Below are 23,861 nucleotides of genomic sequence, written 5' to 3'. Positions count from 1 at the left end.
AGTATTACATGTCTGCCAAATTTGTTGTACTTTCATTCAATGTTTTTTTTGTTTTTCTTGACTCAAGTAACTTACATAGATTTCTAAACTGAAAAAAACCAATTATGTGGGAGGCGCCTTAAAATTGGCTGTCCCACCACTGCGTGAAAGAACATTGGCCAAATTAAAGTCAGATCTTTGTACAAGGCTAGGAGAAAACTGGATAAGGGTAAACAAAGTCATCAATGGTTGAGTGCTGCTGTGTCAACTGTAAACAGAGGCATGACTGGCAATTATGTAGTCTATAGATGTATAATACTATATACATTAAAATATATATATATATATATATATATATATATATATACACACATATATACACACACACACATATACATTAATATATATATATATACACACATTGCTGTGCATCTTGCTTTCATTTATAGATACAATACAAACCTTTAAAAGTAACTAAAATATAAGGTACTGGAAAATGATGTCTGCAGCTGCCAAGAATGATTTCCTTTAAACAACACTCAATGGGGAAACATTTTAACCTTAAGATGCAACATTCAGTTCATTGGTGGCTAGAAAGAAAGAGCAAAACTGATCACTGACCTTACCGACAGAAGGGAAGCCAATCAATGCCACTCTGGCATCTCCAGATTTCATCACATCAAATCCTTCTCCTTTGGCCGCTGCTGATTTTGAGGGCTCAAGAAGCTGGGCACGGTACTTCGCAAGCTTGGCCTTCAGCAAACCAAGATGGTATTCAGTGGCTTAAAAACAAAATATGTATATAATAAATAGTGATTTCTGGTCCCTCGGCTTCAGGCATAATTGCAAAAACACTCCACTAGGTCATCATAATAAATACACCGCTTTAAACTGCTTGAACGGAGCGCAGTTTAAAGCATATAATCAACTGCACACTGTTTTGCATGCCACTTCAAGCAGCCGGATTGCCTCCTGCTATTACAGATGTCAGGAACTCTATTTAATCTGAAGTTCCAATGTTTGACTGAACAGTGATAAAGGACTGCTTAGATATGATCCAAATTACAATGAATATCTGTAGACTCAATTAGTGCAGCGATCACTGCCTTTTCAAAACTTTGCTGTCCCAGTTATTATTTCATAATCTGCCTTTTCATACTAAGACTGGCAACCACTGGCCCTCCTAAAAATTCATCCTTTAGAAAACATCCTCTCAATAAAGATTGGATTTGTCTGGATTGGGGTGAACTGGATTGGAGTGGGGCGGCTTGGAGAGGGACAGATTGGGCTTGGAGAGGGATAGACCCGGATTGGAGCGGGGCAGACCCGGATTGGAGCGGGGCAGACCCGGATTGGAGCGGGGCAGACCCGGATTGGATTGAGTACAGGAGCTTGGAGTGGGGCAGACTGCTTTGGATTAAGTAAAGCAGACTGTTTTGGATTGGGGCAGATTGTTTTTAATTGAGTGGGGCAGATTGTTTTTAATTGAGTGGGGCAGATTGTTTTGAATTAGAGTGGGGCAGATTGTTTTGAATTAGAGTGGGGCAGATTGTTTTGCATTAGAGTGGGGCAGATTGTTTTGCATTAGAGTGGGGCAGATTGTTTTGAATTAGAGTGGGGCAGATTGTTTTGAATTAGAGTGGGGCAGATTGTTTTGAATTAGAGTGGGGCAGATTGCTTTGGACTGGAGTGGGGCAGATTGCTTTGGACTAGAGTGGGGCAGATTGCTTTGGACTGGAGTGGGGCAGATTGCTTTGGACTGGAGTGGGGCAGATTGCTTTGGACTGGAGTGGGGCAGATTGCTTTGGACTGGAGTGGGGCAGATTGCTTTGGACTAGAGTGGGGCAGATTGCTTTGGACTGGAGTGGGGCAGATTGCTTTGGACTGGAGTGGGGCAGGTTGCTTTGGACTGGAGTGGGGCAGATTGCTTTGGACTGGAGTGGGGCAGATTGCTTTGGACTGGAGTGGGGCAGATTGCTTTGGACTGGAGTGGGGCAGATTGCTTTGGACTGGAGTGGGGCAGATTGCTTTGGACTGGAGTGGGGCAGATTGCTTTGGACTGGAGTGGGGCAGATTGCTTTGGACTGGAGTGGGGCAGATTGCTTTGGACTGGAGCAGATTGCTTTGGACTGGAGTGGGGCAGATTGCTTTGGATTGGAGTGGGGCAGATTGCTTTGGACTGGAGTGGGGCAGATTGCTTTGGACTGGAGTGGGGCAGATTGCTTTGGACTGGAGTGGGGCAGATTGCTTTGGATTGGAGTGAGGCAGATTGCTTTGGACTGGAGTGGGGCAGATTGCTTTGGATTGGAGTGAGGCAGATTGCTTTGGATTGGAGCGTGCAGGCTGTTGTGGATTGGAGTGGCACGGATCGGAAGGACTGGAGTATGGTGGACTGGAGTGGATTGGGGTAAGGGGTTTGGATTGGTCTGGGGCGGACTGGATTGCGTGTGGTGAATTGGGGTGGGGTGGTTTGGAGTGCAGCGGAGTAAAGTGGATTGGGGAGTGCTGCACGATTATGTGTTAAAGCATTGTTTCAGAAATTACACACAAGAAAGAAACAATGTTGCTTTGCAATAAAATAATCCTCATCTTTTGAGAACAGCGCCCACAAGCAAAAAGAAAAGAAAACATGAGTGCAAAGTGAGAAAAGAAGCCTTGGCAAAATAAAAGAAATATAACTATAGAAAATAAATCTCTGCAATTTTGTTTGTCCTGCTGGACATGTTTTTGCCAGTCACATGAGTTCTGCTCGCAGGGCACTAAATGTTAAACAGACCAAAATTGTACCTCAATCATGTTGGGAGAGGCAGACGGGCACTGATTAAGTTGAATCAATCAGTGCTTGGTCCCTGCTCCACAGAGAGGAACGGAAATGCTGTTAGGCCTGCCTTGACAAATTACGAGGCTATAAAGAGGAGTGCCACGCAAGCTAACAAATGGTAAGCAATGGGGGGCTCCAAGCTCTTTTTTGTTAACAACAGTGTCTCACAAACAAGACACGTGTAAGCGCATGCTCGTGCAGGCTAGACTCTAAGAATAGTACTGTGCAAGGCCCCTAAAGAACCTTCTTCATCTCACTCCGGTTCAATGTGTACAAATTAGCCAGATTATCAATCTTTACCACCTTCAGTTCAAGATGTATGTCAAGAACACCCAGATCGGGGGGCGTGGCTAGCGGCCGATGGAAATGGTCGCTTGCTAAGGCAGCTCCGGTCGAAAAATCCGATAATATATCCGTAGAACGACCCGTAGACTTCCCCCAACAACGGGGACTGTTCCAGACACCAATCCCCATCGGAGGAGTCACTTCTAAGGCACAACAGCGAGAGTTAGAGCCTGGCAAAACATCTGACTCGGAGCGGCCCCGGAGTCCTCAAAATGGCCGCCGAGAACAAGCGGCTCCGGCGGCCAAGATCATGATCCGCGGATCGTGACTGTATCGCCCTAGAACATTAACTGGACACAGTATAAAACTGCTGCGGCCCCTGCTATCCTTTTTCGGTCGGCGCTGAGGTGGGCTCGCCGAGTGTGGAGGCGAGGTGAAACGACTGCGGCGAGCACCAACCGCGCACGGCTCTCACGTCGGGGAGCTGACCCGATCGAGGTCCATGGCTTTGGAGGCCTTCCTGGGGGACTACGGAGCCACATCGGGCTACACTGGGCCCTCCGACAGCCTGAGGTGAGGAGGTGTGTGCTGAGGGTGGAGGCGAAAGGAAACACAAGCAGCGCCCACCCCGCCGTCCGAACTACGTGCTGAGCAGCGAATGGAAATCGAGCCCCTGGCCCTGCGGCCTGCTATTACAGAGACTGTTCGGACGCGGGCTCTTCTGGCGCGGATCCCCGGAAACGCCGTAAAAGACATGATCTCGCCTGCATCTACACCCGACTTTGGACCCATTTCCACCCCGGGGTCCTAGATGGCAAAAGAGCGCAGCGCTTGGCCCGGGTGAGGCGCAACCTGCCAGACTGCTGCGCGTCCCAGATCGACACAGCCCCCAGCAGGGTACTGACAGTAACAAGCCCTACCCCACAGAGGCGACTGCGAAGGGCGCGAAGAGCTGGGTAGATCATTAATACCCGGATTGGCAACTGCTCGTACCGCCGCAACTGGGATCCGGGGCTCGCTTGCCGCCACCCTCGGGGCCCGGGTACTGACAGCGGTGACAGTTCTGTCAATGTAGGCAATCAACAATCACTGGACATAGGCCACTGAGAGTAACCAACGCAAGAGCCCCTGCTCGTCTCCTGGCCCACAGGATCCACCTGGAACACCGACAGGCTGGCAAGGGATTGCCCTTCCCACGTGCAGGCGGGGGCCATTACAGGTGTGATCCCCCTGAAAACCTCATGGCAAACAACAAAGGTCCAAAAACACAAGTTCAAAAGCAACTGGTGAAGTTTGCCTGGACGAAGCAAATGTGAAAAAAACGGTATGGCCCCAGGAGAGGATCCTAAAACATCACAACCTTGTCCCCCGGCTAAAACCCTTACTCTGGAGGACGTCATGGAGGCCATAGCAGGGGTGCGAACGGCCCTAGAATCGCGCATTGGCTCTGTGAACATTGAGGTGACTCTCTGAGAGCGGATTTGAAAAAGAGGGACTACCACGGCAGCCCTGGTGACTGACACCTCTGCCCTCCAAGACCAGGTCGCACAATTACAGCACCAGCAGAAAAGGATGGAGGAGCTCCTCGATGATTATGAAGGGAGGGCTAGACGGAACAACATCCGTATCCTTGGAGTACCCGAACGAATGGCAGGACCAGCAGCCGACCTCTTCGTGGAGGACCTTATCCTCAAACTCCAACCCAAACGTCTCTCCAGCTATTTTTCCCATCGAGTGAGCTCACAGGGTTCCCGGTGGGCGCCCTAGACCCGGAGCTCCTCCATGACCGATGATTGCAAAAGTTTTTAATTTTCGGGATAGTGAAGTTATCCTGCAAACTGCAAGAGCAGGACCTCCACTGAAAATAGATAATCACATTCTTCCCGGACTACACGGTCAAGGTACAGGTACAAAGACGCAGCTTTACAGCAGTAAAGAAAGCCCTCAGTGATAAAAATATCAAATACTCCATGCTGTTCCCGTCCAAACTCCGAGTGGAGTCCGAAGGTAAGACTTGGTTCTTCTTGTCCCCAGAGGAGACCTGAGATTGGATAGAAGGCTGGCACCGAGCAGGCAAACACTCAGATGGACAAAATAATGGTGGTCCTAATGGTAGCCAGCAGAAGCTTCCAGATACGAGAGTGAAACAGTCGGAGGGAGACCAAAAGACACACATTAACTCAAGCTGTAAGGTCCCATAAATTTCACTCAGGAATTAGATCCACGCCTACTGAATCGGTAACCCCATAATCTCATACAAAGACCCTATGAGATTACAGTAAATTGCATATCAGTTTGAAGACTTACAAAACCAAACGAACGTTCCACGGTTTTGACACTATTGAAATAAGTTACTACTGGATTGGACAGTATTACAAGTCGTTTAATTGCATAATACTAATATCATGATGGACGGCGAGGGTTGGAGGTGGTTAGCCAGGCACCTCACAAATGGGAGGGTGGGCAACAGGCACTCTGCCTTGTTGGGGAGTGGCTAGTTCAGATTCCACTGGCAGGGAGGCTGGGTGGGGGGCTCAGGGCGGGGGGAGAGGGTGAGGGATCAGTTGGGGTTTTGTTTGTTTGGTTTTCGTTGCACGGTACACACAAATCAGCAGGGATCTTTTAACTCACCATAGCACACAACATCTGTTGACAATCAAGAGACGTAGAATAGAGGGGTTCCCAAGTACACCACGGTCTCATACTGCTCTTCACCACCGGGTCCATTGCCAGAGCTGCGACTATTGACTAGTGGCTCCATACTCACTGTCTCGAAATATTAGACATGGCTGACTCTAAAGATATTAAACTATCCATACTGACGTGGAACGTCAATGGGCTAGGCAGCAAGATAAAGAGGGGGATAGTCCTACAATACCTTAAACGATTCACCAGATCTTGTACTACTGCAGGAAACCCACCTAATAGGTAATAGCTGCAAAGCACTCCACAGATGGGGATACAGGCTTGTCGCCCACGCAGGTTTTACGTCTGGCTCTAGAGGCACTGGTATCCTAATACGCAACAACCTAGCCCGCATTTGGGCCGACCCGCATGGGCAGATTCGCCGCTCTAGAGGCCACATGGGAGGGAAAACAACTAAACATAATTTCAGCTTGTCTCCCACCAGCCCTGGGCAAACTGGCACTGCAAGAACTAGGCAAAATACTCATAGATCTTCCCCCGGGCACGCTCGTTCTAGGTGCAGACTTCAACATGACTATGGACGATACAATTGACAGACACCTCCAAAGAACCTCTCCTGGACGCCACACTTTCATAGCAGACTTTACCCATGCTATGGGACTTACAGACATATGGCGCACGTTGAACCCAGATGGAACTCACTTCACGCACTATTCTAATGCACATAACAGCATGTCCCGCATAGACTATTTTGTCACCATCCTCCCAGACGTAGGGAACTTCCAACATCCTCAGGGACTCCCATGGGGTATCTCCAACCATTCTCCCCTCAAGGTTGAACTCACCTTTCATCGACGCCTGGTCCACGGCCCCATAATTATCAGTCCATGGCTACTCACTATTCCAGACATTAAAGAAGACCTAGCCGAACATACAGATCACTACTTTGCTGAAAATCTAGGCTCTGTAGACTCAGCAAATACCATATGGGAGGCTTATAAGGCGGTAATCAAGGGTCGCACTCTAGGGTTAAAAATAGGATACCTCAGGAACCACAGCGAACAACTAACCCGGTTAGAGAGCGCCTTGCTTCTTCTGGAGACAGAGCACAACACCTCTCCCACTTAAACCACAGCCCACAAACTCCGAAATAAACAATTGGAGTACAAAGAGCTAGCAAGAGAAAAAGCCCAAATCAGGCTACTTCATACTCGACACAGGGTCTATGAACTCGGGGAACGGGCTGGAAAAATGCTGACCTGGCTGGAAAAACAAGATCAGGAGTCACGATGGGTCCCAGAAATCGTACTGGAAGATGGGAGGCGGGTGACAAACCCCCAAGAGGTAGCGGATACGTTTGCGAATCACCTGGAGGACATATACACCTCTAAAACCTCATACTCCTTCGAGGAATCTCGCCAGCTCTTGGAAGAAATGGTTCTGCCAACACTATCAGATGCTGACAGGAATGCTTTGGACGCCGATATTATGGCAGAAGAGGTTTGCAAAGCTATCTTTGCTATAAATTCTGGAAAAGCGATGGAACCCAATGGGATCCCCATTGAGTTCCTCAAAGGGATGGCTCTTAAGTTAGCTCCACACCTTAGAAACATGTATGATGAGAGTAGAGAGAGAGGAGTCCTTCCTTTAGATCAAAGATTTGCGAATATAGTGGCCATCCGTAAACCAGGTAAACTAGCAACACACTGTGGCTCATATAGGCATATTTCATTAATTAGCTCAGAAGCCAAGGTTCTGGCCAAACTTCTTGCAGCCCGACTAATAGCTGTGCTCCCCTCTCTGGTCCATGAAGACCAATCCGGATTCGTACCAGGTCGAAATACCGCCCTCAATATTCGAAGGGTCCAAAATGTCCTGGGAAGGCAACCCTATCTGCGTGAAGATGCGGTCATACTGTCATTAGACGCCACCATGGCTTTCGACTAGACAGTGTGGCCTTATCTTTGAGGTACTGGATCGGCTTTGGCCCCAATTTTAGATGATGGGTGGCACTACTATACAAAGACTTACTGGGACAGGTCAGGGTGAACAATCACACCTCCCACACATTTGCCTTGCAAAGAGGCTCCAGACAAGGCTGTCCTCTGTCCCCCTTATTGTTTGCACTTACCTTAGAACCGTTAGTCCATTGGATAAGACGGAATGTTTCAATAAGGGGACTAAAATGGAGTGAGGATATAGAAGACAAAATATCACTATATGCGGATGATATCCTTATATATCTGGCATCCTCCCGAACCTCCCTTAAGTTTATTTAATATAATCACCAACTTTGGCAAATACGCAGGCTACTCTATCAATTGGTCCAAATCAGTATTGTACGTGCTCCATGGCTCTCCACCTAGTCTACCTCGCGGATACTCAATCCAGTGCGCCGTGGCAGGTTTTAAATACTTGGGCATCTTCATCACATCCGACCCCAAACTGTTCTATGAACACAATCTCCTAGGCCCCCCTAAAGTGGCTACTGGACGACGTGCGACACTGGAGGTCGCTGCCCCTGTCCCTCCTTGGCAGAGCAGCTCTATTTACAATGCTTGCACTTCCCTAATTCTTATAGGTCATCCAGAACTGCCCATTCCCCATAGCAGATAGTTATTGTACCACCATAGAAGGAGAACTCCGTACCTTATTATGGGATGGGAAAGCTCCACGTATCGCCCTTCAGAAACTCACCAAGGGGTGGTATGACAGAGGAATAGCCCTTCCGGATTTCCGCCTTTACTATTGGGCCTCCCAACTGGTACCCGTTAACCACTGGATCCATGGATCCCCAACAAACCCAGCCTTTCAGTTAGAGAAATACCGAACAGGTCGAGAAGGATATATGGGAGCTCTCTACAGCAAAGTCCGAAATAGCCGATACTTAGGACCCATATCACATACGGTGGCGGTTTGGCATAAAGCCAACAAACGCCTGGGTTGGGCGGATAGGTTCACCAAGGCTACACCGCTGTGGTCCTCGCAACAATTAGGATCGCTCTGCTTTCATAAAGGATTTGACAAATGGGATACTATTGGAATCACCAATTTTGGGGACTTGATTGCTAAAGGGGAAATTCTCACATTTAAAGAACTGCAAACCAAACACACACACGCACAAGGAGCGATCTTCCGGTACCTACAAATCCGACACGCCATTCTTACCAATATCCCCGACCTCCCTTCCCTACCAGACGCCTCCGCTTTAGAGGACCGACTACTTTACGAACCACTTCTGACTAAAGCCATCTCTTGTACTTACCGCAAACTTTGCAATAACTTACCCGACACCTTTCAAGCTCTGCGAAACCGCTGGCAAGCAGACTTAGGGGAACTGGACGATAAAGACTGGCAGACCGCTTTAATGTCCCCCAGAGAACCAACCATGAACCACCGCTTCCGCCTCATACAATTAAAAATGCTCCATAGAACCTACCTCTCTGGCATCCTCCTGGCAAAAATAGGTAGCCAGAGCGATGAGTTATGCTTGAGGGGATGCGGACAAGACGGTTCCTTTTATCACATCCTCTGGGACTGTCCCCGTATACGCCCGTTCTGGGTTAGAACCACCAAAAAGATGAAAGACACCTTGGGCAACACATCCACTGTCTCCAAAAATGGGGATCCTAAATATATGGGAGCCCTCCGAACGGAAGTTGAGCAGCAATGGGTGGCGCTGGGATACTTATTGGTTAAATGAGCCATGGCAATGTCCTGGGGTTCCAACAAATTGCCGCTTACGATTGGTTGGATAGCAAGAATGGACAAATGCATGATTGCAGAAAAATAGATCTACAAAAGGAGGGGCTGCCCTAAGAAGTGGGATAAAAATTGGGGAGGTTGGAACGCCTTTAGGGGGGGAAATATGTACCTCTCCCACAGAAGATATGGCAATGAAACGGACTAGAATTGAGAACCCATAATTCCTTAATTTATGATGTGTTCAACACCAATTTACTGTACTGCCTAAGTGATATACACCACAAATGTATTGTACCAATGATTCTGTGCTTTAACTTTTAAAAAAAAGAAATTTTTTAAAAAAAGAACACCCAGATCCACCCTAAAATAATGTCATTAAGCGTTTCAGGGATATATCCTCTCGAAAGTAAAGTTACACCTGCTTCATAGGAAGAGACCCCAATATTCACATGTTCTACCTTATTTATGGACTCCTTCACCAGGCCAAGCCCAAAATCCACAACAAAAAGCAAACAATCTAAGAGACCTATTTGATACCAAGATGTTCTTTGTCCCTCGGATCAAGTTTGGGGCCAAATGTACCGACAACTTTACCAGCTAAAACATTTTTGTCCTCTGTTACATGCCAACCACGTAACTGAACTAACAAGAGCCTGAACTCATTGAGGCAGGTATACTAGCCCACTTAATCTGTCCAAGGTTGTTTTGGGGATTCACTATTTGAGGCTATGTTAGAGGTCTTGCCTCACCTATGCTGTTACCATGTCAGAGGGTACACAGATTTGCCGAATCTTTAAATGCAAGCTTTATCTTCACTTGCTGGTCTTGCTAAGACATGGGTAGAATATTATAGTCTGGATACTCAACAGTCATTGATACATTTTGTGATATTTCTGTCAATGGTAAACAGGGTTGGTGATATCAGTTTTTCAGCACTTATATATGTTGCCTGGGGTACTTAGCTATGGCTCACTGAATTTCTAATCACTTTTGGGCCTGATATGAAGCATAACTAACAATTAAAAGTGACAGCTACTTGTAGAACTGTTGTTCTTGGGCAGAGGCTGTTTCTGCTGTTGAAGATCAGCAGGTCACCCTTCCCATACTCTTGCCTTCATCCAGAATCAAAATCAGCACAAGGAGATAGATTCCTCTGCAGGGGGCTGTACAACCAGACGGTGTCTTTTTAGGCCTGGCTTGACAGTGGAGCTGTTGCCAGACCTTATGCTAAAAACTTTTTTTAAAAGCTTCCAGGAGTATTACAGTGAGGGGTTTTGGCTCCACCCACATGTTGGTGGAAAGGACTACATATTTTGATTGGGCAGAATCTGTGTGCTTCCCCAAAAAATGCTTCCCCTCTAAGCAGCTGTGAATATTTTGTTTATCTAGCTGCCTGAGACATCAGCATTATGGCTTCCTTGACCTTGTGGGGCACACATATGGCACGGAGTCTTCAATAAGTATTTAATTTATAGTGTCTGTTTCCGTCTGACGCCAGCACATTTGCGAGGAGGGCAGTCATGAGGAATGTATTGCAGTTTCCAGTCCCAGCATCCTTCATTATCCTAATTAGCTTTACTACTTCAGAGTGCAGTTGTGTGTCTGACAGCAGTATGTGATGCCAAGGGCTACATTTAGGTGTCACTTGAGTTTATGTGATCCTCAAAAAAAGATCTTTCACAGTACTACCAAAAGAGGGGCTTAGGCTCCATCCACTTGTGAGTTTTTTTGAGTTCAGGGTCTGATTGGGACGCAATTGTGTGCTTGTATTGAATATTTCGGCTTGTGGCAAAGCTTCTACTCAATACAGCAGGACTACGTTGAATTATTGTAGCAAGTCAGTGATCATGACTATAGGGCCAATGTGTTTATAATGAAATGTTACAATAAAAGCAGAAGGTAGGACATACTTATTGTAACAAGCATATGTTAAAGTAAATAGGCCTTTAAAGGTGGATTGTTATTATACAATAAAGCCTACAGAAAGGTATGTTACATGTCTCACAAATAAATAACTGTAGTAGGCATGGGTTTTGGTGTTGTTTACCACTTGTGACAAACTGTGAAGATAGAAGATTTTCTCTATGAGAATCTCTCTTAGGAGATAGAATTTTACATAGTCATCTGTAATTTCGTATACCTTTACAATTGTATGACTGTGTGCCTGATGGATGCCTAGTTAAAAAGCTTATATTCAGAACAGTAGGCCCACTAGGGGCCTGACTGATGCACTCTGAAACGTTTTACCTGATGCCATTGGCCTGGACTGCTAATTATGAAACATTATAACAAGGGCAGTTGGTCTAGCTTACTTATTGCGAAAAGCATTTGTGAAAACCGATAAGCCTTTAACGGTTGGTTGCTATTACATTGGGTTACAGACTATAGACAGGTATTTTTGCTACATGTAATCTCAAAGATTACCATAACAGGCAAAGAAAGACTTTAGTGTTTGTCACCCACTTGGACGAACCCTAAGAGTTTTCACAGTGATATAACTCTTTTTAGTCCCTATTAAGAAGGGTTGCAGGCCTTGAAAAATCATTAAAATCTTACCAGACCTGCAGGTCTAGTGACTTGAATAATCTATTTGATCCAACTAATGCACTTCACTCAAACTGGTCTCAAATTACGTCATCCTAGGCAAATATTTTATTTGACAATCGCCTTACCGACTCCCCAAGATATTGGGGCATAAATTTGCAAATTTTGTGGCATTATTGCAGCACTTTATTTTACGTGGAATCAGTCCTTTTCAGCCTTAAATCATGGAAACTGTTTTAGCAGAGTATTCCACTTTGAAATAGGCATGTTTAAAATGTCTGAGAGTGTTTGTTTGCTACATTGTCCTTTGTGGTAACATTTTGGATAGTAGGTTAAGCCAAGCACAATAGCACAGGGTTGCTAGTCATGGCATTGTGCCGACTTGGGGCTAGTGGTTTCAAACCCCAGAGGGAACGAAGTGGCCTGTGGACACTTGGTGCATGTAGAGCATGTCTGCAGACTCCTCGGAGGGGAGCCAGGCATCAGGCGTGGGTGATTGAGTGTGGGAGTGAGGCAGATGACCATTGACTTGGGAATGAAGGGCCTATCGACACCTAGTGCGTGCAGAGCACGTCTACAGACTCCTCGGAGGGCAGCCTGCTATAGGGCATGGGCTGATGATGGTGGCAGTAGAGGGTAGGAGGAACTGTCAATGGAAGGGACTCTTGACTTGTCACACAGTAACCAACTTGTGTATTTTTGTGCTTGCTTGAGGTCTGCCTGTATTAACCAATTGAAACTCAGCTGAATTATTGCCCTCAGAAGGATTAAATAGTGAGTTGGCAGAGCTTGAAGTAAAATCTGGTCACATACAGACCTTTTCTCCTGAACTGGCCTAACCTGCAACCTGCTTAGCCTCAGAATGTATACATCAAAAGGCGAGAGCAAGGCCAGGCTGCCTCGATCCAAGAAACAGGAGTTTCAACTAGAAAAAGGCTGTTTTACGCATTTTTCAAGGGCGTTTGTCCATGCAGAAGAGAAGCTTTCTTGAATGTCGGTGACTCCGTTTGTCGATGTGATGTGTTTGTTTTATGTATGCTGGGTGCGCTGTATTTTTTTATTTTTTTATCAGCTAACATGGTAGGTCAGGAGAGAAATGGACGCCCTTAAATGTAGAAATAGTTACACAAGTAAGCTGGAGCATGAGGACCTTATGGAGGACGGAAAGAGTGGAGTTACAAGATAGTTGCACTTTGCTCAGAAGGGAGATGTGCCTGATACTGAGATGTGTGTAGGTGCTGCAGTCGATCTTCAGATCTGACTGCCTTTTATCAATTGTGCGAGTTAAATACAGCGCCGTGAAGCTGCAAGACGGGGACGTGAGTGCTATACTGAAAGCACATTGTTGGTTGTGATTCCTGTAATGCAGCGATACAAAGCGTTGGCTATGAGCCAAGGGCCTCTACCCACTAGGTTGATTTTTAGTCCCGCCCAGGTCACAATGGCTGAACTCGAACGAGTTTGTGCTCTCAGACCCGGTGTCAGGAGCCTGCTTTATCAATGTCCTAATTCACAGGTGAAAGTCTCGCTGGAGCCAGGAGCTGTCCTGACTGCCCCTAATCCATAAGGCTTGTTCAATTATTCACCACTTCTAAATTAGCTAGTATGACTGTACGGCGCCATGTAGTGATGTGTGCATACACCCAATCATATGTAACCATTTTTTTTGCTGTCTGTCGGAGACTGTTTTTTGCAGCAAAAACAAATATTGTGGACATCGCGCTCCTCAGCTGATTTTGCGATTATTTTGTGAATCGCGAAATGCTGGAGGGTCTGGCCTTTATCTTCATTATCACATATGATAGCACCTTTAAAATTTGCGTTCAGTATGTCTACTGTACAAAAACTCTTTTGTTTGGTTTAATATAATAAACATTTGTTCCATGTTTAATAAGAATCTAGCACACATATAGGGTACACACGACCACTGACTTGCCTCTTACTTCACTAATAGAATTGTCATCAGGGCGGGGAAGGAATGTTTCTCAATTCATAAGTCTCAATTTTCATAAATATATTCCTAAAGCATGAAGTGGTAGCACACTTTCATTTACAGACATAACATTTTATAATGAAATGGCCTCAAACCTTCCCACTGACATGCCAATTTCCTGATAAAACCTTATAATACAAACAATGATTTAAGGAAATTGGGTTTCAGAAAATATTTATCATTTGCTGGTCACCTAGTAAAGTGCTCTGATTTACTTTAATCCTACTAAAATCTTTGATTGCATTACACCTCAGAACGTCAAAAAATATGCTACTGCGGATATATCTTGAAATATTTGTACAGTTCGTTTACAAGCTATTTAAATAGTGTCTTGGACAAAAACTGACATTCTGAAGGCTTTCATTTAACACTCCCAGTTCCACAACACGACTATCAGACATTTCACTTTACAAAATCCTCTAACTCTGCAGTCAGAGAAACAAACGTCAACACCAATATCCAGGATGAAATAAGCAGCATTTTTAAGACTTAAGCTGGCATTTAACCTCTGTCACAGTAAATGTGGCATGATAAATACAATATTTAAAGTCATCTTTATTGCTCATTCACTTTCGGAATGAACTGTATTTTTCTACATAATTGTAAGAGAGTGTTACTGTATGCATGGTGGTTGGTAATTTGTGTGCAGTTGAAATAGATCTGTGTTGGTTGAGGTAAAAAGTCAATGGTAAATTGGGAAAACGTCATGACATATTTTGAAGGGTTCATCCGTGTATTATAAAACATTATGACAAACACAGGAGGCCTGATCTACTTATAGTGAAAAGAATGGGTTAAAGGCAACAGACGTTTGAGGCTGGATTATTACTGCACCGTACTAAAACCAGTAGCCAGGTATTTTGTTACACAGAATTTCACAGATTACCATAGTAGGCATGGGTTTGGTGTTGGTGACCCACCCAATAAACCATGGGGATAGAAGATTTACACTAAGATAGTCATCAGACTCTATTAGTATGGATTTTATATTGTTTTGACAACAGTAACTTTGTAAAGATCAATGTTATTACATGTACCTGGTGGTTACCTTGTGGGAAAGCTTAAGAAGGCCTGAAGTGCACTATGGTGTAAAGCCAATGATAATAGCCAGAAGCCGGATTGGTTTATTTTGAAAATATATTTTAGAAGCCACAGGTCTGATCTTTTTATTAAAAATTACTATAAACACAGTAGAGCTGACATATTGCTTGCACAAAGATATTTTATTACAATTAAATGTCACAGATTTTCTTTGTAGGAAAGGATTTTGGTTACTGCTTCTCATACTGTAATAATTCTTGCTAGAACCTCTTCGTAAGGCCGGGCAGGTTTCGCTGTCTGCAAGGATCTTATAATAAAAAAGCATTAAATATTACATACATATTTATAAATCTGTGTCCTAAAGATACATAGAGGATCTTTGGAGGAGCTCTATTCTGCCACTGGTCTGTCTCAAGTGTTGTTGACACTCTGCTTCCATCCATGACAGTGTACTACATGGGGAAATGGGCATAAATCATTAGGTCTGCCCTGTGAATGACAACATTTTCTGATCTTATGTGCATATCCGCCTGCAAATAAGTGAAATTCAGTGTCAGGAAGGGTTGGCCAGTCCTTTAGTTTTCAGTTTCCTCTTTTTGTAGTTGCTTGCATATTCTTTGCTTCTCTTTATTTGAATTTTTCTTAAGAGGATACTACAACTCTTCAGGCAGTACTAATGAATCACTTGCTTGCCACTCATTTCATCTACAGTTCGCTATATCCCACATGGCCACTTCTCTAAACTATGAGACTGTCTGGTAATGCTGTTGTCCATAGACTATCATTTGTTGTACCATTCCCAGATGACCAACATGTTGTTTCTAAATGTGCAGCTCAGGCTGGAACTTCAAAACAACAATAGAATATGTACAATGCCTCTACATGGCAGGCATCTGCTTTCATTTTTAGTGTCATTATTGCAAGGATATGTTCGCCACTGTTTAGACAGCAGCAGGTTTTCTTTTTTTCTACTTGTATTCTTATAACTTATCTTGCATATGTGGACTTTGTGTGCGTTTTATTTCAGTTGTGTAAAAGCAAGAAAAGTCAGTGGGTAAATGAGTGGAAGCATGAGTGCAAAGAGGAGTGACAGAGTACATGTATAAATGACTTATTCTGTGCCTAAATCCATCAAGGATATAAGAGGCACTTTCATTCATGAGCTAGCCATATTTCATTGGCAATTCTTGTTTTCCAATCGGGTGACAAAAACTGAGGGCCATACATGTCTTCAGCACCTATGTGGTGCTTAGAAGTATTGTAAAGAGTGTTCTTATCTCCCACTGAGAAATTACATTTTAGATAACAAGTCTGAGAAGCGTGTGGGTCACTATTTTTAATAGGGTTCTGAGGCATCAAGGGAACACTAGGTATGAAGGGTTCATGTCTGTTAAACGCCAGTGAGATCTGCAGTCTTCCTATGTGCTGGCATCCTGGGATGAGCTCTTTTACTTCTACATAATGGCAAACAAGTGATGGGATGGAATGCTACCATGCAGAATTCCTAGTGATTAGGATGCAGACATTTCCATTCATAAATATTTTCTAAGTGAGCTCCCAAAGTAGGAGGGTTGAGCCCAGTCATGGTTTCAAAAACTGCTCTGCTATAGGGTCTTGACCACACTACACCGATTAGGCCCCTTGTCACATTCTCCCCCTTCTGCCCAGGGCCGTATCCTGCCTTCCCAAATACTTTCCCATGTCCCATTTTTCACATCATGAAATCCTTCGTGTCTACCCAATCCACTCAATTCTCACACTTCTCTACTTCAAATTTTAGGGTATATCACATCATCGCAAACATCACTACGTTTGACAGTGTTTTGCACAAGGTCCTGACGATTTGAAAGACATTTCAAGGTGCCTCATTTCAGGCAATTATGTTCTCCAATTGATCTGGCTTTGCATTCTGGTCTATGTAGTTATTATTTTACAAAGGCTGAACTAAAGTTGGAACTGCAGTGAAATAAACAGGACACTATCCATCACATCAGTTGGGGAGTGTACAAGAGGTTCCACATTACATCCTCATTCAAATATCAGTATCTTTATAGAAGTGTAAACAGCTGTCAGTATCTCTCTAATAAAAGTGTGGCAAACCTGCTTAGAAATTAAAAGAACTGCAGTTCGGATGAGAAGCGGCTGTGGTGGTGCATTGAAGAAAATATAACTTCTCCTGGTAAGTTATGATATTGTCCTATTTGTCGCGTTCCTTTTGAAAAGGGACATTACTGCTTTATTCAAATTATAGCTATGATGCTGATGTATGGTGGAAACACCTAACTAAAAGTATACCAATCTTGCTTAGGCATAGGAGAGCTGGAGCTGTACTATTTGCGCTATGCCAGTGTTGGTGTGAAGTGCAGGGACTAACCCACTGAATTCAAAGGAGCCTTGGCAAGGAGTGCCAATACTGTCCCAATTGAAATATTACAACCTAAATAAGAAGTGACACTAGTGCCCCATAAAACTTCTAGCAGCTATGTTTAGTGGTGGTTGCTTCAATGCAAAGTATGGGAAGTATTAATACTGTTCTATTATTAAACACGGTGGTACGGCCCTACATAGGTATAGAAGCAATGAGAGGGCAATGCTCTGCCACCTTTTAAGTGAAGCTGCCTTCCTTAGTAGTGTTGGGAATGCCTGATTAAAGGTAGAGCATAGACGACTTCTAGAAACATTGTCCGAAGGACAGTTTATCCTTCTTTCTCAGTGGCTTCGCTGGGAGGAGGGCTGGGGAGGGTGGGCTGGGATGCCTGGTGCAGCCGGTGCCTGTGCCCCACCTGTAACTGTCCTGAAGTCCCCTTGTGCCCGACCACAAGCGACAACAGCAGCCAGCAAAATCAGACACTGCCCTCTTAGCCCGGGAACAGCAATGTTGTTCCTGTTTAAATGTCACATTTTACTTACTCTTGCACCCCCTAAGGGTATTTGCTATTTTCAGGATGGTGTGTTTTGTAGTTTTTCATACAACATGCTTATTACTCCTTTATAGTGCATACTGTAAGAAGGGGCGCTCCTATGTAGCTGAGTGAATACCAGTTGTGAGTGGGCCAAGAATAAGAACTGTGGAGTTTAGGTCAAATGCAGGGAAAGTTTTTCTGTCAGCAGGTCGTAAAGGGATTCAGAAAATATGCTCATCCAATCCTTAGGCTGTCTGCAACACACAGAGCAACTTTAAGATTAGGCAATTGAAACTGTGACGATATGCAAAAGCGTTTAAAGAAGTGTAAGAATCCAAGAAATATGAGTACAATAAATAGTTTATTGATTAAGTATAGCAGCACAGCAACAACCAGCCAAGTACTCCAAAGACATCAGTGCAACTCACCCTTGGAGCGGAACATTAACAAACAGTCGTTCTAATGGAACTAGAACCTAACATAAGTAATAACAAGCGATTAAAATGTAAATGGGAATGTAACACACCCCCTTATATAAAGTAGAAAAAGGAAAAAGGAAAATACTAAGATACACCAAAAAAAAAAAAAAAAACACAAAGTGCAAGAAACTATGTAACAATCTAAAAATGTTGCAGGTACACATCTTGAACGTGTATAGTCTTTAACCCTATTAGCCACAGAATCATTATGTACATATGTGGTTTTAGAACTATTCGTTTGAATATGGTGAGAAGAATTAGGTGATACAAATTTGGTACAGTAGCTTCTAGGACACCTGGATACATGTCTGATGTTCCACAATTTACCATCCTGAGTTATAAGAGAGTTTCTAAAGATCTTGGTGACCTTAATAGGTTTAGAAAATGTACTCATGCACTTACTTAAGAAACCTGTTTTTTTAATTCTCACCCATTCTCCTACTTTAAAGTTATGTTGTTTAGTGTTCCACTTCTTGTCATACCACCCTTTGTACTTCTTTTGTTTTTCTTTTATTTTAAAAGTGGTATCAATTCTATCATAGTCTGTTCTTATGTTATTTTTAGATTTTTCTTTAAGCCACCAGGGACAAATACTCGAAGCTGGGTCTCTTCCTTTCAACAAACGGAAAGGACTCACCTCAGTGGTAGAATGCGGCGTAATCCTATACACCCACAACCTTTCCCTCAATGCATTCTTCCAATTTTCTTTCTCATTAATAACATCAGTAATATAACCCTTCAAAACACGGTTGAATCGTTCCACCTGACCATTCTCATGTGGTGCATTTAAGGATGTGGTGATGTGTTTTATCCCATGACATTTAAGATAATCTTCCATGACATTGGAAATCAGTTGAACCCCATTATCAGTAACCATGACTGAAGGACAACCTTCCTTAGCAAACACTTCCTTAAAAAAATCCAAAACTTTATTTGTGGTAGCCATCGGAACAAATCTGACCTCTGGCCATTTCGAGTGATAATCCACTAAAACCAAAGCATAGCGTGAATCTACAGGTAAGTTTAAGAAAGGACCAGATATGTCAAAAGCCAACTTCTTCCCTCAAAGGCTCCATTTTGGTAGCAAAATTGGTCACAAACTTAGAATAATATTCACACATCCCGCAAAAGATAACAATTGCTCTTTGTTTTTTGGAGCAGGAGCATTTAGAATACCTTCCACATTGGATTTTTTAGGTACAACACCGTCCCCTGTAAGAGTATGACCGAAATATTCTACACTTTTCTTGAACATTTTGCATTTGTGACCCTTCAGTGTCAAGCCATTTTCCTTTACCCTATGACAAACTTCAGACAAATGTTTTAGATGATCTACATCATTTGCTGAAAAGATCAAAATATCGTCTAGAAAACATTTTACACAATCATCCAGGTCCCTAAAGACATTAAACATAATTATTTGGAAGACCGATGCCGCAGAGGCTAACCCTTCTAGTGTATTGATATAGCTCCTGTGGGGTTATAAAGGCTGTTAGCATCTTCGAATCTTCTGTTAGTGGAACCTGATGGTAGGCCGATCTTAAGTCTAGTGTGGAAAACACTTTTGCCCCCTCTAGCATAGAAACTACCTCATTTATATTTGGTAAAGGGTGACAATCTACAATGATTCCTGCGTTCAATGCTCTTAAGTCCACACATAACCTCAATTTTTTGTCCGGTTTCCGGACCAAAACTATGGGTGAAACCCATTCAGATGAGTTAATAGGTTCTATGATGCCTTCTTCCACAAGTCCTGTTAGCATCTCCTTGAGCTCTTCTCTTACATTGATCGGTACAGGTCTGATTTTCTGTCTTATCGGAGTAACATTGCTTTTAAGTATGATCTGATGAGAGTAGTTTTTAAGTTTACCCAAAGAGTCAGAGAAGACTTCTTTGAACGAGTCCTTTAAATCATTTTCCATGTTCTCAGTAGCCGTACCTGAGATGGGACTAATAAAAGCGGACTCATCTAACACAACCGGATCTTTAAGCCTAGGATTCAACATGATAGCCAGTTTCCATTGATCTCTCCACCCAAGTACATTTATTCCCTTCACAGCCACATATAGATGTATGTTTGCAACTCTTTCCTTAAAGTACAATAGAGTTTCAAAATAACCCACCATGTAAATGCGTGAACCATCATAACTCACCGGATTTATATCAGACGGTGTGATTTTATCTATATCAAATTTTCCACTAAGTTTTTCCTCAAAATATTGCCTAGAGATAATAGTCCACGGTGACCCAGAGTCAGCCATGAGACACAGATCCACATTGGACACTTGTACAATACACATGGGCTGTTTGGCATATTGTATGTTATCCGAGGTTCCAACACTTGCAAAGCTATCCATTAGTGATACCACAAATCCTGAATTTTTTTAACCATCTACAAGCCTTTCCATTCTTCCAGAACTGAGATCTTGTTCAGAGCTTTCATAGATACATATGAAACCCTTGGGCGATATTGATTAGAACTTTTCCTTTGATCTCTACAAATGTTCGCACAATGTCCAAGTCTATCACAGTTATTACACTCTCTTTTGACTGCTGGACATCCACCGAATGAAGCCATGTGATTTCTATTTCCACACCTGTAGCAAGTTATATTCCTTACGTTACCAAACTTTTTTTTTTCTTTGAAATATGGATTACGAGAGGAAAATTGGTTTGTGCATTGTGAATCCTTTTTTTCTTCATCTTGACGTTTAATAGCGCACACTTCTAATTTATCATTTTTATTATTAATATTTTTTACTGTATGCATCCATTTTTCTGTTTGTTCGAAAGCCTTTGCAGTTGAAATAGCTTCTGATAGTTTGGGATCACCCATAATTGTTCTTGTGTTTTTTTACATCTGACATGGACTATTATTTGATGCCTTATCATTTCATCCGAAATGTTTCCAAAATTGCAATGTAAGCTCAGTGATCGTAATGCCGTCAAAAAGTCATAAAACGACTCATTTTCATCTTGAATTCTTGTATAAAACTTAAACCTATTCAATGCAATATTACTTGTGGGTTTGAATCTCTTCTCCATTCTTATTAAAGCTTCTTTGTACACATTGGTAGCTTCTGCATTTTCCGCAATGGTAATTTGAGGCAAAGCCCCAAACACCATCTGTCCTTCAGATCCCAAACAGTGTAGTAATATGCTTTTCTTTCTTTCCGCTCCCATTCTTTCCCCATCTATGGCCTTCATATAATTTATAAACTCTTCTTTCCATCTTGCCCATGGTAATGGTGGTTCCCCTTTAGACTGTAGGAACTTAGCTGGAGGATCAAACTGCATTTTCCTATGTATTATAATATTTCCTTTTAATAATGTCCACTTTATCTCAGCTCCTGACTGCTTACTTTGAGGCTGGACACTAAGCTATATGATGTGGTATTCTCTATTTATGATGCTAAATACTTCATATTTTAATCTTTTATTTTAATTTTAAATTTACTGTTGGATGTGTGAAAATCCCCTTTCTTTTATTATGAATAATGTCAATCCTTACTTACTTTTCTTTCAAACTTGTGCAGAGTCGTTTAACCTTCTTCTCTCCCGACGATCGTTTTCCTTTACAGCTAGCGTTATGGTTGCTAAGGCTGTATCCAAGGAAAACAAGATGGCCCCCATGTATACGCGATTGCGCTTTATGGGATTCGCTATTGGTATCACAGAGTTCTTTGCGCATTCGACTTCCTGTTTGTGAGGATTACGAGGGTGTGACGCTGAGGATCAGCTCGCGGAGAATTCAGCGCCCGCTGATGTCCTTCGCCATTTGGATGCGCGAGTTAAACGGTAACCATTGTGTTTATTTTTGAAGTTACACACTAACCGCATTGACATTTTCCATCGTACCTTTATGTAGCGAATGATGCAAGCCTTGTATTTTATATTTCCTTGTCCAACAGCGCCATGTCGTTTTCCACTGTAACGGTATTAAGCATTAAGTTTAATCCAATCCTGTTCCTTGAATCCAGGCAATGAGATGCGCGGAATATTTCTCTTAAGCGTACTTCCAATTCACGATCTCCCGCCTTCTAAGCGCATTCCAACTAGAGTAATCCAAAGTGTTAAGTCTTTCTTCGTCAATTTATTATTAAATTTAATTCCCAGATCGGTAAATAATCCTTCTTGGGTTCATGTAAAAAAATAAATAATAATCTACTCATCTGTGCTGCTTCCATCTGTTGTGAGTAGTCTTCTCCCGCTCGTCGCCATTGCAAGAGTCCATGAAATATGAGTACAATAAATAGTTTATTGATTAAGTATAGCAGCACAGCAACAACCAGCCAAGTACTCCAGAGACATCAGTGCAACTCACCCTTGGAGCGGAACATTAACAAACAGTCGGTCTAATGGAACTAGAACCTAACATAAGTAATAACAAGCGATTGCAATGTAAATGGGAATGTAACAAGAAGGTAAACAGGGTTAAAGTTAAAGAAAATGCAGTGTGTATTGGTGAGTAGGTGCGCTGTGTGTGGGGGGATATTGGTGGCGCGATAGAGTGCAAGGACATACGTGCAAAAGAAAGTGAAAAGAGGGCGCTGAAGAGGAAAGAGAGGAGGAGTGAGATATGCAGATCAAGTGTTTCAGAAAGATATAAAAAGAGTCTGCTGGGCCATTTTTACTGTTGATTTCCTTGACATTAAAACAGACATTGCCTGCAGCAACTCAAATGCATGCAGTCTCCCACATCATGCAAAACATATATATAGCGTGTCTTCACAAGTTTTAATATGTCCCAGTTTGCAAATATGCGTCACTGCTTTAGCTACCCAATTCACTATTAGGGACATCTGTTTCGGTGGCCGGACAATTTTCTATCTCATTCCGAATCTGCATAAGAAGTTAGCATTTGTCCAATTTTCTTTACGCCAGTATACCCATTTATTTATTTGACACTATTGTGCTTCTCCTGTCGCCTCTTTCTCTGAATTGTTTTGGCCCTTCCTACATCTCGCCTTCTGCACTTTCCACTCTGTGCTCCCTTTTAACGTGTAAACCACCATCCTGCCTTTCTCCCCTGAGTCCATCTCCCCATACCCTTGTTTTTCTGCGTCCGTGCTATCTCCTTCTCAATCTCAGAGATCTTCTCCAGGATCCCCATGGCTGCTGCAGGGCAGAAAGACGAGCGTGTATCCGAAGAGAGCCGGTGTTAGAGCTGCCCTAGCCGCGAGATGTAAGTGTAACGAGGATCCGGTGAGCCGTCAAGCAAACCGGAAGCCAGCGCCCAATGTGCTCCCCGATTCAGTGTTACACACTAGAAGCTCCGAGTGAAAACCAGCAAATCACGTATGGTTCCGCCCTTCCTTGCTGACGCGCTTTCCCGGCGCCGAAAGTGCAATACTTCAGTGCTAGAACGCTGGAGGAGGTTCGGGAAACGTTCACTGTGCGCGCTTCCCGGAAACGACCATCGCTAGGATCGAGTCACGGCATCTTGGGATTCTTGGACTTTATTT

General features: G+C 43.4%; 1 protein-coding gene across 1 annotated transcript in view; it reads right to left on the bottom strand.

Annotated features, from left to right (window-relative positions):
• The window catches only part of DRG2 (developmentally regulated GTP binding protein 2), a 93,165-nt gene extending 69,516 nt beyond the window's left edge, over nt 1-23,649 (bottom strand). Inside the window, exons 1-2 of the mRNA XM_085628970.1 lie at nt 23,446-23,649; nt 601-761 (exon numbers count right to left, since the gene is read on the bottom strand). Of these exons, the coding sequence (XP_085485096.1) occupies nt 601-761; nt 23,446-23,509 (225 nt within the window). The 5' untranslated portion in view covers nt 23,510-23,649. The remainder of the gene's footprint in view (nt 1-600; nt 762-23,445) is intronic.
• Between the last annotated feature and the right edge of the window lie 212 nt (nt 23,650-23,861).

The sequence above is a fragment of the Triturus cristatus genome, chromosome 10 (genome assembly GCF_964204655.1).
Source record: "Triturus cristatus chromosome 10, aTriCri1.1, whole genome shotgun sequence".
In the NCBI taxonomy this organism is placed as follows: Eukaryota; Metazoa; Chordata; class Amphibia; order Caudata; family Salamandridae; genus Triturus; species Triturus cristatus.
Note: the sequence above shows the minus strand (reverse complement) of the source record. Positions and strands in the feature narration are given on the sequence as shown.